Below are 17345 nucleotides of genomic sequence, written 5' to 3'. Positions count from 1 at the left end.
ACTCACAATCTCAGACCAAATGGAGAGGGAGGCAAAAAATGGATATTGGCGTTTAACGTGTCATTTTCGCACTACAACTAGTCACAACACATATGTATACAATACAAACTTGACTACATGTATACATAATGATTTGTTGTTATTGTAACATACAGTCTACATGATTTATGAATGCGAAATTATGTAAACGTTGCATTCGAAATTGATAAGAAAAATCACATGCATGTCTACCTACACCTCCAAGTCAAGTGTATAGGGTGGAGCACATCTATAGCCCTAATGGTCACACAGGGGTGCCAGCCCGGATAATGCTACGGTTCCATTTACCAATCCGGGGCCCGGCCGGGCAGCTTATGGGAACGAAAAATAAGACATAAAAGACAACAAAAGACACAAAACGTTAAAAAAAAAACTTTTCGCTTTCGCAAATAACCCGGCTGGGCCCCGGCTTGGAAATGGGGCAGTAGCATGAGTGAGGGCTAGTACCACATGTACAGTCAACCTTGGAGCAGTCAACAGCCTCCAGTCCGCCCACTTTTACATAGTTAACCCAATTCAGGTTTGACTGTAGTTCTGGACATCTAAATCTACGCATACGATCTTATAATTCACACTGACACAGGCTCTTTACTCATTCATCATATCATCTATTAACTATATGCATCAATCGTTGATTAGAGACTAACGTTGGGTAACATAAATTCGCCATTTTTTCGATAATGGTTGACTGAAATCAATCTAGCAGAACAATAAACCATCCTTTTTTTCTATTATTCTGTCAGTATCATGTACTATCTTTGCACTAATCATATATATGGTAGATTTTGTATCTAGTCGTGCTGACACCATAATATTTCAACTTGAAACTACCGTCCGCCGCACGCACAATGACGGTGTTGTCGGACAGGTGTGAACATTATTTCGGGAGAGAAGATTCGTCTTGAATATCTTACCGCTAATTACATTTTATACAGCAGCTATTCGTTCCATCCTTGGCTTGAGGAGAGTGCTATGGATATAGACGTGTCCAAGTATAAAAAAAATACACGAAAAAACGGCCGTACCGCACGCATCGGGCCTTCGGTAACATCCCGTTTGTTGAGTCGGTAGAACGTCACTCAAAGTCGATCCCCACCGTCATGGCAACGTGTACATTATTCATGGAAAGTTAGCTGGATGCCGTAGTAATGGTTATATTACTATGTCCATGTGTTCCTTGTTGTGTTAGGAGCAAAATTTGAGGAAAATATCGTCTTCAGTCCACTATCATACGCAGCATTTAGACAAAAAAGTGTTCCTCACAAACCTTTGTCGTCTGCTTGACGACAGGATTCTGGGTAATAATATGGCGGCGGGAAAATACACGTGCCGTAGGTTGTAGCAACAAAGAGGAGTTTTGATGATTGATCACACTTAGAATCCAGTTGCAGGTTAGCAAAAGAGATTGTAATAAGTTGTCTTGTAAATAATTGTGTTTAGCAGGCAGGAGATGTGACATTTGTCTTATAAACCAGCGAACAACCGTGCAGAGTGATTCTCCCACGAAGCCCTCAGACTCTGTCAATAAGGGACGGAGAGTTTTTGACGTCGCCACCTTCTAATGCATGGTTATCGAAGCTTTTCAGCCAGTGTTCTGAATACGTTAGTCTATCCGGTTTGCATTGCTGGCGTTATAACTGATTTTGCATCTAGCACATATCCCTAAAATACACCGTTTCTAAAAATCGCGAATTTAAGTACCCCGCGAATTTATGTTACCCAACGTTACATGTACCTTCATTCAACATTCATCTTTTAGTCGGTTAACCCGTGTATGACAACTGCTGAACATCATTCCTTGTTTATTCAATGATTATTTTTACATATGAATTTTTATGTTAATCTATACATAAAACCTTCATACAACCAACAGTTAATGCCACAGGTGTGATTTCGCTTTTTAGATTCGAGAAATCGGGATGGAATTATCTCAATTACAGGTAAAGTAGTCAAAGCCTGACAGGTGTTTTTTGTTTAGAGGAATCGGTCTGAAATTACCTTAACTACAGATATAGGTACATCTTTGTTAGTCAGTTCGTCCCAGTCTGGCCAGTAGCGGTTCTTCATGCGGTTGATGTAGGCCTGAAGGTTGGGGCAGTCTACAGTGACAAGCCTCTCCAGCTAGGTCCCAGGGTAAGTGCAACGAGCCTCAGACAGCTGACCGAAGATGGCTGCATCCGCCTCGGTAGGCTCATCGCCCATCAGGTAAGGTTTAGTACCTGGACAGAAAGGCAACAAAAGCAAGAATTGAAATGTGGTATCCAACATGGCATTGTTGCATGAGAAATCGGTGATGACAGGCAGGTTATTTAAAGGTTTCAATTAAAATATAAGAGTGATATTCACTTGAAAGTTCATCTGTGTTGGTAGAAGTCATTCTGCATTGAGTTTTAACTGTAAATGCCAACACAATAAATTGGACTTACCCAAATTTTCGACTGAACAGCTACAGTCTTTGTCAAGGAATGAATTTTTTGCTAGAGGGATTAAGGAGTCCATATACATCCGGGCATTACAACCATCCCTCAACAGAGACGGGGGGCGCCATAGACTTTCTGCAACATATGATCCACTGCTCACCGAGTCACGTGTCTTATCTGCATAATGTGACGTCACAAGCAGTGGATGGTTCATTCCTTGACAAAGACTGTAGCTGTTCAGTCGAAAATTTGGGTAAGTCCAATTTATTGTGTTGGCATTTACAGTTAAAACTCTATGCAGAATAAGAGTGATATATTTACCCAGAAAAGTTGAGAGGGCCTTTAGATCTTTCTCCACGATGCTTTCGGTTTCGTCCCTGGAGTGGCGCCCCATGCCTTGAGCCCACAGGGTCGGTGTGACGTCGCTAGTGACCGTCATGAGGAGCCTGAGTGACCAGGATGCCTCCATTACTTCCAGCAGCGTTTCAAAGTTATCCATATACCTGTTCCGGACACCACCCCTACACAACAAAAACGCTCATTAGTTTACAGACTTGCCATTATCAGCAAATAAACATTGCATGCCTTAAAGAAAACAGCATGTCAAGTTTTCTGTGATGTATGTTTGGTGTTGCATAAGGCCATGAGGTTAGGAGATCAGTCACAAAATAAGCATAGACTTGGTGTAGATTTATATCGGTACAGTACCGGTACTTCATGATCCGGTATTTTGGACCTGTACCTAATCGATTTTCACGGTACAGTACCGGTACGCAGCACTAGATCAAACCTTACCATTCGGTCTTACTGAGCTTGTACTGTGCAGACGTGGTGTGTTATGTCTAAAGGCGGTTTACCGGTCATGTGAGACAAGCAAACAAAGAAACTTGCAGGCGAGGGCCATTCCTGGTCCCATGTACGCACCAGTACGTGTTCTCCTCCCCCATCTTAGTGAAGGCCCTGCTGACGGCCTTGTCTGCATCACTCAGGGACTGGTTCAGGTCCACGTCTTTCTCCCTGTTCAGGAACTCTATGATGAGACCAGAGTCTCCCATGGCTTCACCGTTGTACTCTATCCACGGGACTTTCCCCTGTGGAAACAACGTTCAACTCTACAATATTCTATTTAAAAAAAATCAAAAGTACAGTCAAACCTACCCATGAAGACCAGTCAAGGGACCTATAAAACCTGGTCTATGTGGAACTGCTGTCAATGATAAAGGGGAAACTTATCAAAGGGGCCATGCACCGAAACGTGGTCACATTTGACAAGTCCTTATTAGGGATGGTCACAACATAATCAGCTGAAATCAGGTTTCCAAACTTTTTGTGTAAAAAAGTAGATTAACCTTATATTAGACAGAAGACTAGAATGTAGGCAATCCTCACAGCTATGATTGTCTCTGTACATGATAAATATGGCCGGAGCCAAAACCTTGTCTTAAGCTCCAAGGGGACTTCGATTCCGTCTGGTTTATCGTTAGTCATATATACCCGTCTCATGAGGGTAGCATGCTTGCCCATATAGATGTCGCGGTGTGAAAACTTAATCTCTAAGCAGGTCGAACGGTGGCAAAGACCGTATCTAACTGGCAAAAAGAGTTTTCATAGCCACCGAAACTGACGAAACTTGGATGTGTTTGGGTATATGATCCATTAACCAAGTCAGTATGACCTAACATAATTTTGCAGTGTACAAGACGCACTGCGCACACCAACCAAACACGGGCTCGTACGGAATATCAGCCATATGCAGATATGTCTCCAGCTTCATAGCAAACGGCGTCAGACATGGGATCGCCTTCACGGGTGGCGGTGCATGGTAGTACACTTTTCCTGGGGAAGAAATTTAATGGAGCGGGAATTTAACAATCAAACAATGCAAAAAAGTATCTACTATGTAATTAGAATTTCTACTAAAATCACAAAACTCATAGTATTTATTAGCTCTTGCCTTCCAACAAGAAGTCAAACCCCAGTAGCAATGTAAGTGGAACTTCAGATAGGTCTACCGAAAGTGGACTTTAAAATGTACGTTATTGTATCTGAATGCTTCCTTGCAATTACTTATGCAAGGGTGCCATCCGATTACCACCGGGTTCCTACACGTGCTACTCTTTTCTATGTGAGTTGGGAGCAGATTGCGTTGGGAGTGGACCAAAGCTAACAAGGCTGGACTTCAGGCTACCCAATATACTAGTAGTAATCGGTTGGCACCGGCAGGCTACTTTCGGGCTAGCTTGGGTGCCATCCTATTACTACCGGGGCCTACACTCGCCACCAGGCCACCCAGGCTACTTTCGGGCATGGGTGAAAACTAGTGCTAGTGCCAGTAGTGGATCTTTGGGCCCAATGGGGATCAAAGTCCAGGAGCGTGCAGATAATTACTAACTTACACAAATACGCCCTACATAGATGTTTGTTTGTATTGCATACCCGGTAATAAACCAGGTTTGCACTAGAGAGTACAAGCTGCATGTTTTCCTAAACAGATTTAGTATTTTTCTATCCGCCCACACCGGGAAGGACACCTTCTCTTTCCGATAAGTGTAGTGGGTTCTTTTACGTGCTCGATAGGGACGTCCTTAACCGAAGCTGGGGAACCGTGGACTCTGAGTCCTGTCCCAAACACCTTGCCATATTGCGCCACGCCGATGCCACAATTTGATTCAACAGTAGCCTTACCTGGCGTAAACTCTGCCCTTAACTTGACTTTGTTCCTCCTCTGTCCACCCGTACCCCAGAAGGTCCGCAGCACCGTGCCGACAAGCAGCACAGAGACGGCGACCAGGGCAGCCTGGCCCGGGGAGAGCTGGGCGGGGTCCGTGAACAACTGCAGGGCTGAAGTCTGGAGGGTCTCGGACAGGGCAGCTAGCGCTCCCAGGGCATTTCCTAGGAACTCAAACATTTTCACAAGCTGATGACCCGGTATCCTAGGTTAGAATGACTTTTGAATTAAAAGTACTAGAATTACTGCAAAAGTAACTGATAGGTAAGAAGAGAACTGTGTCTGTCTTCTTGGTACGACTAGCATGCAGATATGTCTATGTGTTTACATAGCCCGCCCCTCATGACACCTTTCTCATTGCCGTTAGCTTACTTAATTTGCAAGCAAAGACTGCAATCTCATCTGATCACATTGTCGTAGAGTAGCCGCCTTGCGTATGGGATTGGAACTGCTTGGTCGTCCTTGTTGTGCTGATTGTGACGGTCGCTCTCACCAAGGAGGTTAAAACCTCTCCTTGCTCTCACCCGTCAGTTTTTGTATATCACGCTATGATCTATATAGCTCCGGTCGGTGTTTTATAATAGGCCAGAAATTTCAGTAAGGAAATGATAGGGTTGATTGGAAAATGAAGACGACCACAAGAGTTTCTATGAACAGTTGGCCATGGGATAATCTGGTCAGAGTACAAAGTAGCTTATGTTTACACGATCTCTCGTAGGCGGCTGAGGTGAACAGTCGAGCCGACTACAAAGAAGCCTATGTCAGCATGATATCCCAATCGATTAAAAAGACAACAAAAAGCAAGACATCTTTAACAAATACTCTAGATTTAACACGGAGCTATGAGGTCTGACAGGGGTACCAAAAGGCCGATAGCTGTTCGAACGGTGAATGCACATGCCTTTCGTCATCACTTTTAAACCCTTACAGGTGTATTTCATCTCAACAATAATGTCATTGCTGCAAAATAGGCGACATTTGCCAATCAGTCACAAAAAATGCTTTAAAGGTGACGGCACTCGCACTCGTGCTGCCCTGTCTAAGCATTAAGTACGCTCTAACATGTGACTGGTACCGTCTATGGCAGTTTCGTGGGTAAATATATGTTACTTAGATTTTGATTGAAACCTTTGAATAATCTACCTGTCATCACCGGTGCCTTTAGATTTGCAAAACTATTTGTTTCACATGACCAGTAAACGGCCTTTAGTGTAATACACCAGTCTTGTACAGAAGGTTGTATTGGGAGTCACTCGAGTGAGACATCCAGTGACTTGCTGGACACTTGATTTCCAAGCCAATGATTAGGTTCTATGGTAGGAGAAAACCAACTTATTTTGATGAAACTGTGACAAAGGCCTTTGCAGATTTCCGACCTTGCCTTGACCTTGTATCTTCAATAATCTTGTATCATGTTTCATAAATCATACTTCGCGCCCCCTGGGATTCCATGGATTTTCCCATCATTCCCGGAGATTCCCGTCGTGCCCCGCGCGCCAACATGGCTTCCATGCGAGGAAAAAGTTGCCCGGCCGCTGGAATCTCGTCCTGAACCGGCGACATTCCGGCGTGATGAGAACGTTACGGCGCCACAACAGCGCAGGTAAGGCCGAACGTCATTTCTGCGTGTAGATCTAGCGCTGTCACTGCTTTGCGGCGACTGGAAACGCCTGGGTTCTCTGTAGACGCACGCTCCTAATTTTCCAAGATACACTTGTTGCGATATGGCGTTGGACAAGTTGCTAAATATAGAAACGCCGAGTGACAACCGCGACAAATGCGACTGAAGCACTGAAACGCCCGCTTCTAGTCGCCGCTGCTGTAGGAAATATTATTTGCAGGCGCAGACGAAAGTGGTGTCGACTGTTCGTAGCCCTCTACTTTCGATCGGCGGAAAGTTTTGGTTTCAGGAAGTAAAAAGGGGGGAGAGACCGGGCGGTAGCGTCACGTAATGTATGCAGGCGGGGGGCGGGGTCATTGACCGCTTGTGCAAGCAAGGAGGTTTAAACTTCTAACCTACAACAACAACCTACTTGGTGCAGGTTTGTCGTGGTATGATTCGGTTGTGTGTTGTTAGATTTTTCACAATGTTGGTGTAACTTTTGCATTAAAAATGCTGGGTTTTGATTGTGTTTATTTTGTTTTTATTTCGTTAACAACAAGCGTAATACTATAATACTGTAATACAATGTTTATACCAGCAATGCAAATGGCAGCGGCTGACTAATTATATGATATAGAACCACCTGTGACGTCTAGACTGTACTTTTTGGATATCTCATGCCAAGCTCTGTTAAAAGCTTCTAATTCTATTGATGCCCCTACAAATTACATATACACACTACAGGCTACAGCAGAATTTGTTCATCACTGCAAGAGTGTGACCTTACAAAGTATAATCAATCGACTCAGATCCTGGCTTGCTGTCAATCAGAATCAATTTAACCAATAAAAAAGTTGAAGTCTGTGAATTTTTTTGCAATTTTTACCTTTTTGTTATACATGTTATCTGATTTCTAACTTTTGGCATGGGGTCAGGGTTGTCTATTGCCACAATTACAAGTACAATAATATGTAGAATGTATCATCATTTGATAATTTTTTATTGCCTTGAATTGCGGGAATGATTCTCAAAATGGAAGCAACTCTTCCACTTCTGTATCTGCTGTCAAGAAATGTTTAGATGCCTGATCTGTGATTTGCACCCTGACCATCCAGATAAACACCAAAAACAATGACAGAAGAAGCAGGGCAGGAAGTCATGCAAGTGCCTTCATCCAGTATCAAGGAGGAGGGGGGGACAACAGCTCTCGGATCAGTCCTCAGCATGATGCTCGCAGACAGAAGACACATAAAGCAGGAGGGGGAAGTGGTGGTACACGGAACAGCCATGGGAATGGTAGATGCAGAAAGAAGAGCCGAGGAGGAGAGAATGCTGATTGAACAGGAGCAGGCAGAGGGAGGAGGCATGGATCATGGAATGGCAGAGGGAGGGGGGAAGTCAGATGATGGAATAGCCATGAGTAGTTCGACCAATCACGTTCGAGGAAAGAAGCTGGTGTGTGAGGAGTGCGGGTTGGTGTGTGCATCGCCGAATGTGCTGACGGTGCATATGAGGTCCCACACAGGTATGTTTCACCATAGGCAATGGCTTGTTTGCAATTTTGATAGTTCTCATATAGTCACAGGCCAGTTTTCCCTAGTCTATGTAACGCAAACTCCAGCTGTCCCCTTCCCTGGTAGGTGGCTGGCCGGTTACGGACGGCTGACTAGAAGCAGGATTAAAATTAGGCTAAGTTTTCCCTATCATAGAAATTTTCTGAGAAAGTCAGGAACAACCCCATACTTTCTTGTTCATCCCTTAGTACTTAGTAATAGTAGTATATTTTGCTTTTTACATGTACGCCAAAATTTTCGTTGATTAATGAAGTAAATTGTCATTTTATTTTGTGATTTTGTTTTGTTTTTTCACATATCTTTAACCTTTGACCTTTAGGTGAGAGGCCGTACAAGTGCAATCTGTGTTCCGCTGCGTTCACCCAGAAGGGGAACCTGATCCGACACACGAAGACCCACTCAGACGAGCGGCCGTTCCGCTGTAGTCACTGCAGCTACACCTGTCGCCGGAAGGACGCCCTAGTGGGGCACATGAGGACACACTCAGGTGAGAATTATCATGAATAGGTCATCTCATAGCTTCCATTAATGTTAAGCTAGCAGTCATACACTTCTGAATCAGTTGATGGAGGGTTCGAATCCCAACCAGCTACACCTGCCGCATGGGGGGCACATGAGGACACACTCAGGTGAGAAAGGACATGTAGTCATATATAGATACTATTAGCTTCAGAATCTGTAAGTGGCCAGCTAATGCACTTCTGGATCTGTTGATGGAGGGTTTGAATCCAAATTAAATGAGCTACATGTACACTTGCTGCATAAAAGACCCATTGGTGGGGCACATGAGAACACACACAGGTGAGAAAGGAAATATAGTCATAGATAGTACATCTATTAGATTCCATTAGTGTTCAGCTACCAGTCATGCACTTCTGGATCAGTTGATGGAGATTTCGAATCCTGACCAGCTATACCTGCTGCAGGAGGGACGCCCTGGTGGGGCACATGAGGACATACTCAGGGGAGTGGGAACTGCATGTACAAGTTACATGTAAGATATACAACTGTAAGAGTGCATTACTTTACATTGTACAGTGTAGACAATTGACACCTGTACCTGTTGCCGATAGGTGAGAGACCGTACAGGTGCAACTGGTGCTGGCGAGCCTACAAACAGAGACTCTCGCTCAGAGAACACATGGAAAGGTACGTACATCTGGGCAGGGCTCGAAATAGTGGGTGCATGTGCACCTGTGTGCACCCAAAATTGGAGCTCTGCACCTAATTTTTGACTGTGGGTGCACTAGTGCACCTAGATATTTTTGTAGGCTATAGGGTAAAGGTACTATAGTACACTAGTAAACAGTATCAGAAAAAGCAATATAACCCTTTGTTGCACTTTCTTTGATGCACTACTTGTCTGATAATTGGAAGCTATAGAATTACAGATTGGAGTTCTTAATTATGATTATAAGAGCATTAAACTGTAATTATGTTTTGCTAACATTCAACTTCATTTTATGTGGTGCACCCAAATTTCTTTCTGTGCACCTAATACTCTTGGTAGGGTGCACCAGTGCACCTATTTGCAAAAATGGATTTCGAGCCCTGTCTGGGGCATGTTAGAATGATGATGTTATTTCTAAGGACAGAGATTACAAATTTCTGCAATACTTGAATATAAGGTCTCTTAATACTTACATTTTTGTCCTACCTCCTACCATGAACATGGCTTCAGAATAGCTTTAAAAATCTTGTGCTTATACCAGGGCTGCCTCTTTTTTTGCCCTAACAAGCATATGTCGAGTAACTACGAACTGACTATGATTACCGAGTAGGAAAATGATGTTATATCGTCGACTTATCTTTATTTGCTGAATGTGATTATGAAATACTTGTTTGTATCGTTATCTTTGTATAACAATTTATGTTCTATTTTCCGATGGCACGTTGAAAGGACCCCTGACCTCCTCCCTTGAACTCTTGAAAAACGGCCTCGGCCGAAGAGTATGTTGTGCATACTGTCAAGGTTAAATAAAGGTTGAAAAAAAAAAATGTCTGTTTTGCTAAGTAGCACCACATGTCACAATGCCCCCTCCCATCCACAGATGCAGTGCAAGAAAAGATATGATGCTGCTCCAGGCCCCGCCCGCAGACATGGCGTCCAATGGGAGGGCGGGGAAGAGGAAGAGCAGTGTTCCGCAGCGGTACGTAGAGGATGATGGGGAGGAGGAGGAGACGAGCAGGGGGAGCGAGGGAGTGGAGGACATGGTGTTCGAACAGGATCAGAAGGTGAGAGGAACGAATGATTTGTTTGTTTGTTTGTTTGTTTGAAACTTTGTTTATAGATGGATGCATCTGTAGATAAATGCACCTGTTGATAGATGCACCTGTTGATAGATGCACCTGTAGATGGATGCACCTGTAGATGGATGCACCTGTAGATGGGTGCACCTGTAGATGGGTGCACCTGTAGATGGATGCACCTGTAGATGGATGCACCTGTAGATGGATGCACCTGTAGATGGATGCAGCTGTAGATGGATGCACCTGTAGATGGATGCACCTGTAGATGGATGCACCTGTAGATGGATGCACCTGTAGATGGATGCACCTGTAGATGGATGCACCTGTAGATGGGTGCACCTGTAGATGGATGCACCTGTAGATGGATGCACCTGTAGATAAATGCACCTGTTGATAGATGCACCTGTTGATAGATGCACCTGTAGATGGATGCACCTGTAGATGGATGCACCTGTAGATGGGTGCACCTGTAGATGGATGCACCTGTAGATGGATGCACCTGTTGATAGATGCACCTGTAGATGGATGCACCTGTAGATGGATGCACCTGTAGATGGATGCACCTGTAGATGGATGCACCTGTAGATGGATGCACCTGTAGATGGATGCACCTGTAGATGGATGCACCTGTAGATGGATGCACCTGTAGATGGATGCACCTGTAGATGGATGCACCTGTAGATGGATGCACCTGTAGATGGATGCACCTGTAGATGGATGCACCTGTAGATGGATGCACCCGTAGATGGATGCACCTGTAGATGGATGCACCTGTAGATGGATGTACCTGTAGATGGATGCATCTGTAGATGGATGCACCTGTAGATGGATGCACCTGTAGTATGGAGAAGGTTTGATTTATCCTAACCCTGCTGACTTTTGCAGTGACAAAGACAACTTTTGATAACACCTAAACAGCATGTTTTTTGTGGTCTTTTTGGCCAGGTTGGACTGCATGTTTGTTCACGTGTTAAATTTCCCTCCCCTGCCAAGAGCCCTCCCTGGGTGGTCCTCTTGGCCAGGTTGGACTGCATGTTTGTTCACGTATCAAATTTCCCTCCCCTGCCCAGAGCCCCCCCGGTGAGCTGGTGCAGGGCCATGTGATGGAACAGGCCATCAGCAGCGCCATCCACTACCTGGGCGCCGACTCTCTACAGCACAGCGCTCCCAAACAGGACCCCGGCCTGGCCACCTCACCCATCATCAGTGCTGTGTTCTCACAGGTAAGCTCCCAAACAGGACCCCGGTCTGGCCACCTCACCCATCATCAGTGCTGTGTTCTCACAGGTAAGCTCCCAAACAGGACCCCGGTCTGGCCACCTCACCCATCATCAGTACTGTGTTCTCACAGGTAAGCTCCCAAACAGGACCCCGGTCTGGCCACCTCACCCATCATCAGTGCTGTGTTCTCACAGGTAAGCTCCCAAACAGGACCCCGGTCTGGCCACCTCACCCATCATCAGTGCTGTGTTCTCACAGGTAAGCTCCCAAACAGGACCCCGGTCTGGCCACCTCACCCATCATCAGTACTGTGTTCTCACAGGTAAGCTCCCAAACAGGACCCCGGTCTGGCAACCTCACCCATCATCAGTGCTGTGTTCTCACAGGTAAGCTCACCCATCATCAGTGCTGTGTTCTCACAGGTAAGCTCCCAAACAGGACCCCGGTCTGGCCACCTCACCCATCATCAGTACTGTGTTCTCACAGGTAAGCTCCCAAACAGGACCCCGGTCTGGCAACCTCACCCATCATCAGTGCTGTGTTCTCACAGGTAAGCTCACCCATCATCAGTGCTGTGTTCTCACAGGTAAGCTCCCAAACAGGACCCCGGTCTGGCCACCTCACCCATCATCAGTACTGTGTTCTCACAGGTAAGCTCCCAAACAGGACCCTGGTCTGGCAACCTCACCCATCATCAGTGCTGTGTTCTCACAGGTAAGCTCACCCATCATCAGTGCTGTGTTCCCACAGGTAAGCTCACCCATCATCAGTGCTGTGTTCTCACAGGTAAGCTCCCAAACAGGACCCCGGTCTGGCAACCTCACCCATCATCAGTGCTGTGTTCTCACAGGTAAGCTCACCCATCATCAGTGCTGTGTTCCCACAGGTAAGCTCACCCATCATCAGTGCTGTGTTCTCACAGGTAAGCTCCCAAACAGGACCCCGGTCTGGCAACCTCACCCATCATCAGTGCTGTGTTCTCACAGGTAAGCTCACCCATCATCAGTGCTGTGTTCTCACAGGTAAGCTCCCAAACAGGACCCCGGTCTGGCAACCTCACCCATCATCAGTACTGTGTTCTCACAGGTAAGCTCCCAAACAGGACCCCGGTCTGGCAACCTCACCCGTCATCAGTGCTGTGTTCTCACAGGTAAGCTCACCCATCATCAGTGCTGTGTCTCACAGGTAAGCTCCCAAACAGGACCCCGGTCTGGCAACCTCACCCATCATCAGTACTGTGTTCTCACAGGTAAGCTCCCAAACAGGACCCCGGTCTGGCAACCTCACCCGTCATCAGTGCTGTGTTCTCACAGGTAAGCTCACCCATCATCAGTGCTGTGTTCTCACAGGTAAGCTCACCCGTCATCAGTGCTGTGTTCCCACAGGTAAGCTCACCCATCATCAGTGCTGTGTTCCCACAGGTAAGCTCACCCATCATCAGTGCTGTGTTCTCACAGGTAAGCTCACCCGTCATCAGTGCTGTGTTCCCACAGGTAAGCTCACCCATCATCAGTGCTGTGTTCTCACAGGTAAGCTCACCCATCATCAGTGCTGTGTTCTCACAGGTAAGCTCACCCATCATCAGTGCTGTGTTCTCACAGGTAAGCTCCCAAACAGGACCCCGGTCTGGCAACCTCACCCGTCATCAGTGCTGTGTCTCACAGGTAAGCTCACCCGTCATCAGTGCTGTGTTCTCACAGGTAAGCTCACCCGTCATCAGTGCCGTGTTCTCACAGGTAAGCTCACCCGTCATCAGTGCTGTGTTCCCACAGGTAAGCTCACCCATCATCAGTGCTGTGTTCTCACAGGTAAGCTCCCAAACAGGACCCCGGTCTGGCAACCTCACCCATCATCAGTGCTGTGTTCTCACAGGTAAGCTCACCCATCATCAGTGCTGTGTTCTCACAGGTAAGCTCCCAAACAGGACCCCGGTCTGGCCACCTCACCCATCATCAGTGCTGTGTCTCACAGGTAAGCTCACCCGTCATCAGTGCTGTGTTCTCACAGGTAAGCTCCCAAACAGGACCCCGGTCTGGCAACCTCACCCATCATCGGTACTGTGTTCTCACAGGCAACCTCACCCGTCATCAGTGCTGTGTCTCACAGGTAAGCTCACCCGTCATCAGTGCTGTGTTCTCACAGGTAAGCTCACCCGTCATCAGTGCCGTGTTCTCACAGGTAAGCTCACCCATCATCAGTGCTGTGTTCCCACAGGTAAGCTCACCCATCATCAGTGCTGTGTTCTCACAGGTAAGCTCCCAAACAGGACCCCGGTCTGGCAACCTCACCCGTCATCAGTGCTGTGTCTCACAGGTAAGCTCACCCGTCATCAGTGCTGTGTTCTCACAGGTAAGCTCACCCGTCATCAGTGCCGTGTTCTCACAGGTAAGCTCACCCGTCATCAGTGCTGTGTTCCCACAGGTAAGCTCACCCATCATCAGTGCTGTGTTCTCACAGGTAAGCTCCCAAACAGGACCCCGGTCTGGCAACCTCACCCATCATCAGTGCTGTGTTCTCACAGGTAAGCTCACCCATCATCAGTGCTGTGTTCTCACAGGTAAGCTCCCAAACAGGACCCCGGTCTGGCAACCTCACCCGTCATCAGTGCTGTGTCTCACAGGTAAGCTCACCCGTCATCAGTGCTGTGTTCTCACAGGTAAGCTCACCCGTCATCAGTGCCGTGTTCTCACAGGTAAGCTCACCCGTCATCAGTGCTGTGTTCCCACAGGTAAGCTCACCCATCATCAGTGCTGTGTTCCCACAGGTAAGCTCACCCATCATCAGTGCTGTGTTCCCACAGGTAAGCTCACCCATCATCAGTGCTGTGTTCCCACAGGTAAGCTCACCCATCATCAGTGCTGTGTTCCCACAGGTAAGCTCACCCGTCATCAGTGCTGTGTTCCCACAGGTAAGCTCACCCATCATCAGTGCTGTGTCTCACAGGTAAGCTCACCCGTCATCAGTGCTGTGTTCTCACAGGTAAGCTCACCCGTCATCAGTGCTGTGTTCCCACAGGTAAGCTCACCCATCATCAGTGCTGTGTTCTCACAGGTAAGCTCCCAAACAGGACCCCGGTCTGGCAACCTCACCCATCATCAGTGCTGTGTTCTCACAGGTAAGCTCACCCATCATCAGTGCTGTGTTCTCACAGGTAAGCTCCCAAACAGGACCCCGGTCTGGCAACCTCACCCGTCATCAGTGCTGTGTCTCACAGGTAAGCTCACCCGTCATCAGTGCTGTGTTCCCACAGGTAAGCTCACCCATCATCAGTGCTGTGTTCCCACAGGTAAGCTCACCTATCATCAGTGCTGTGTTCTCACAGGTAAGCTCACCCATCATCAGTGCTGTGTTCTCACAGGTAAGCTCACCCATCATATGTACGCTGTAACATACGGTAAATGGGGAAATGTTCGTGAGGATTCAATTTCATAGTAGGGAGAAAATGTACTGATCGAGGCGGTTTTAAGTTTGGGGTTGAAACTAGCTTGCAGGGTTTTTCAGTAAAAGGGGAAATGATTGCGGCGGATTTAAGTTCGCAGTTCACGGAGCGAAAGCGCAAATATAAAGTCACCGCCAATGTTTCACCTTTTACAGTAATCTGGTACGGAAGTGTTGTATGGATGGCATGCAATCTTGCCTTAGGACTGTGACAGATAGTCACTGAATGTGGGATAACTATAAACTCTTGGTTGTGTATAAAGGAACTTTGTCCAGACATTTACTAACTTGATGAAACCGTTCTCGAGAAGTGTTGTACATTTTTGTATATGTGCTTTGCTGTATATTTTATGTGTAATTATGGAATGTCACATTTAAAAAATCTAATATAGTCTACATAGCCTTTCATTGTCTATTTGCAAAGCTGTTGAGACAGGACCTATTGAGTTTAAATTGAATTTAAATTTCATTGCTTAAATATGTATCCCCATTTGAAGATATACTCATACTTTGTACAGTTATGTGTTGTTTTCTATGAAGAACTTGAATGGTAATCAAAGATGGGAGAGTCTGATTTTGTCCAGAATTGTAGAGAGGAGGACAGAGTTCAACATTTGTTTGTGTTTTCCTGTCCAGCTTCATTGTATATGTGCAAAATTGTTGAGAAGACAGATTGAGTTTGATTTGGACTGAAATTTTGTATGATGAATATGAACTTTGCCTTTTTTTAAATTCTGGACAAAATCAAACTCTCTCCTCTTTCATTTGAGTTCTTTGTAGCAAACAACACCTAATTGTACAAAGTTTAACTTTTGTTTGTGTTTTCCCGTCCAGGGCTTTTCCCGTCACCCCGAGTCTGAGCTGGACAGACCCGGCACCAGTACGGAGCATGCTGCAGCCCACAACCGGGCCTTCAAGGACCTCAGCGCCGCGTACGCCGGCCACTGCACCACCCCGCTGCACATCGACAGGGACGCGCCCGCCGAGAACGGCCATGAGTCCGACAGCCTGACCAGCCCGAGTCGTGATTCCGCCATCGCCGACGAAAACGCCTCTGACGGCAGCCTCCACTCGCCGGTCAGCGGGCAGGGGCGCGGGAAAAGGTCGGAGGTCGGCGGGAACATCCAGAGCCTGAAGGTTTTCTTTTTGTTCCTTTTTTTAGAAAAAATCTTTGCTGACAAGTTACAACAAGACAACGACACATACAGTGTAACACATAAGACAAGTAATGTACAAATATGGTGCTTGATAAATTAAAGGCTTGCAAATATCAAGGAACTTCCAATACATGTCATACAAAAATTGATAGAAACATCCCACGTCTAGACTTTGTTAGAAATATCTCCTATTTCCTACAGCTTCTCTCTGTAGGCTTTCATGAAAAGCGCCTGAGAATGATAAACTTGTAAGAATAAAGCTCAAATCACAATACTAAAGTTACTAAAGTTACTCATTTACACATTATGAATTAAAATCTTATTTCGTTGATGAAGGTTAGACATCCAGGTAATAAGATACACCAAATAGCTGAGTTAAACATTCAAGTAACTTGATATGATTTTGGAAACGGTCAGACGTTTCAAGAAGCATCCACTACTTTTTGTCAGAGACACTGAGTAAGATTTCAAACAGCAGGTTTTTAACCACAAACTATGAATTAATATACAAATAAATCTTTTAAAAATGTCTTATATTTAAATGTTTGCAGGTGGTTGACGAGAGAAGCGAGGAGGTTCCTGTGTTCAGGTGTGAGTTCTGCAGGGTGCTCTTCCTCGACCACGTCATGTACACCATCCACATGGGTTGCCATGGCTACCAGCAGCCCCTCCAGTGCAACATCTGCGGTTACCTCAGTCAGGATAGGTACGAGTTTTCCTCCCATATTGCACGGGGAGGCCATCACTGACTGGGGTAACTGTGTTTTCTTGAGTAGAATCTTTTCTGACAGAATGACATAACCTTGTGGGTCAAGGTCAATTTGAAGGAAACACTGCTAGCTCTTTCAGTGTATGTTTTCTGAGAGTATATTCTGCGCTAGCATTGTTTTCTTCTTAGAGGGACTTTCTTAGCAT

The 17345-nt window shown here is 46.0% G+C and overlaps 2 protein-coding genes across 2 annotated transcripts; one reads left to right on the top strand and one right to left on the bottom strand.

Moving 5' to 3' along the window:
- Window positions 1-219: 219 nt before the first annotated feature.
- LOC136449293 (failed axon connections homolog) lies at window positions 220-3551 on the bottom strand. The gene is made up of 3 exons (XM_066449270.1): window positions 3384-3551; window positions 2781-2980; window positions 220-2258 (listed from the first exon to the last, which is right to left on the bottom strand). The coding sequence occupies exons 1-3, from the start codon at window positions 3512-3514 to the stop codon at window positions 2161-2163; spliced, it is 429 nt and encodes a 142-aa protein (XP_066305367.1). The 5' UTR covers window positions 3515-3551; the 3' UTR covers window positions 220-2160.
- A 3074-nt stretch (window positions 3552-6625) lies between these two features.
- LOC136449242 (zinc finger protein Helios-like) lies at window positions 6626-17345 on the top strand. Its single transcript, XM_066449159.1, has 8 exons — window positions 6626-6790; window positions 7906-8315; window positions 8684-8851; window positions 9438-9513; window positions 10416-10599; window positions 11685-11837; window positions 16108-16410; window positions 16982-17345. The coding sequence occupies exons 2-8, from the start codon at window positions 7922-7924 to the stop codon at window positions 17177-17179; spliced, it is 1476 nt and encodes a 491-aa protein (XP_066305256.1). The 5' UTR covers window positions 6626-6790; window positions 7906-7921; the 3' UTR covers window positions 17180-17345.

This window comes from Branchiostoma lanceolatum, chromosome 15, assembly GCF_035083965.1.
Source record: "Branchiostoma lanceolatum isolate klBraLanc5 chromosome 15, klBraLanc5.hap2, whole genome shotgun sequence".
NCBI lineage: Eukaryota > Metazoa > Chordata > Leptocardii > Amphioxiformes > Branchiostomatidae > Branchiostoma > Branchiostoma lanceolatum.
This window is presented reverse-complemented; position numbering and strand designations above follow the sequence as displayed.

Excerpts from the sequence above, each read along its gene's own strand:
- LOC136449293 (XM_066449270.1), bottom strand. The coding sequence starts at position 3,514 with ATGGGAGACTCTGGTCTCATCATAGAGTTCCTGAACAGGGAGAAAGAC. Across the intron at positions 2,981-3,383 it reads GGGGAGGAGAACACGTACTG|GGGTGGTGTCCGGAACAGGT; the intron begins GTGCGTACATGG and ends TTTGTTGTGTAG. Across the intron at positions 2,259-2,780 it reads GGCCCTCTCAACTTTTCTGG|GTACTAAACCTTACCTGATG; the intron begins GTAAATATATCA and ends CTTTCTGTCCAG.
- LOC136449242 (XM_066449159.1), top strand. The coding sequence starts at position 7,922 with ATGACAGAAGAAGCAGGGCAGGAAGTCATGCAAGTGCCTTCATCCAGT. Across the intron at positions 10,600-11,684 it reads TGTTCGAACAGGATCAGAAG|AGCCCCCCCGGTGAGCTGGT; the intron begins GTGAGAGGAACG and ends TCCCCTGCCCAG. Across the intron at positions 11,838-16,107 it reads TCAGTGCTGTGTTCTCACAG|GGCTTTTCCCGTCACCCCGA; the intron begins GTAAGCTCCCAA and ends TTTCCCGTCCAG.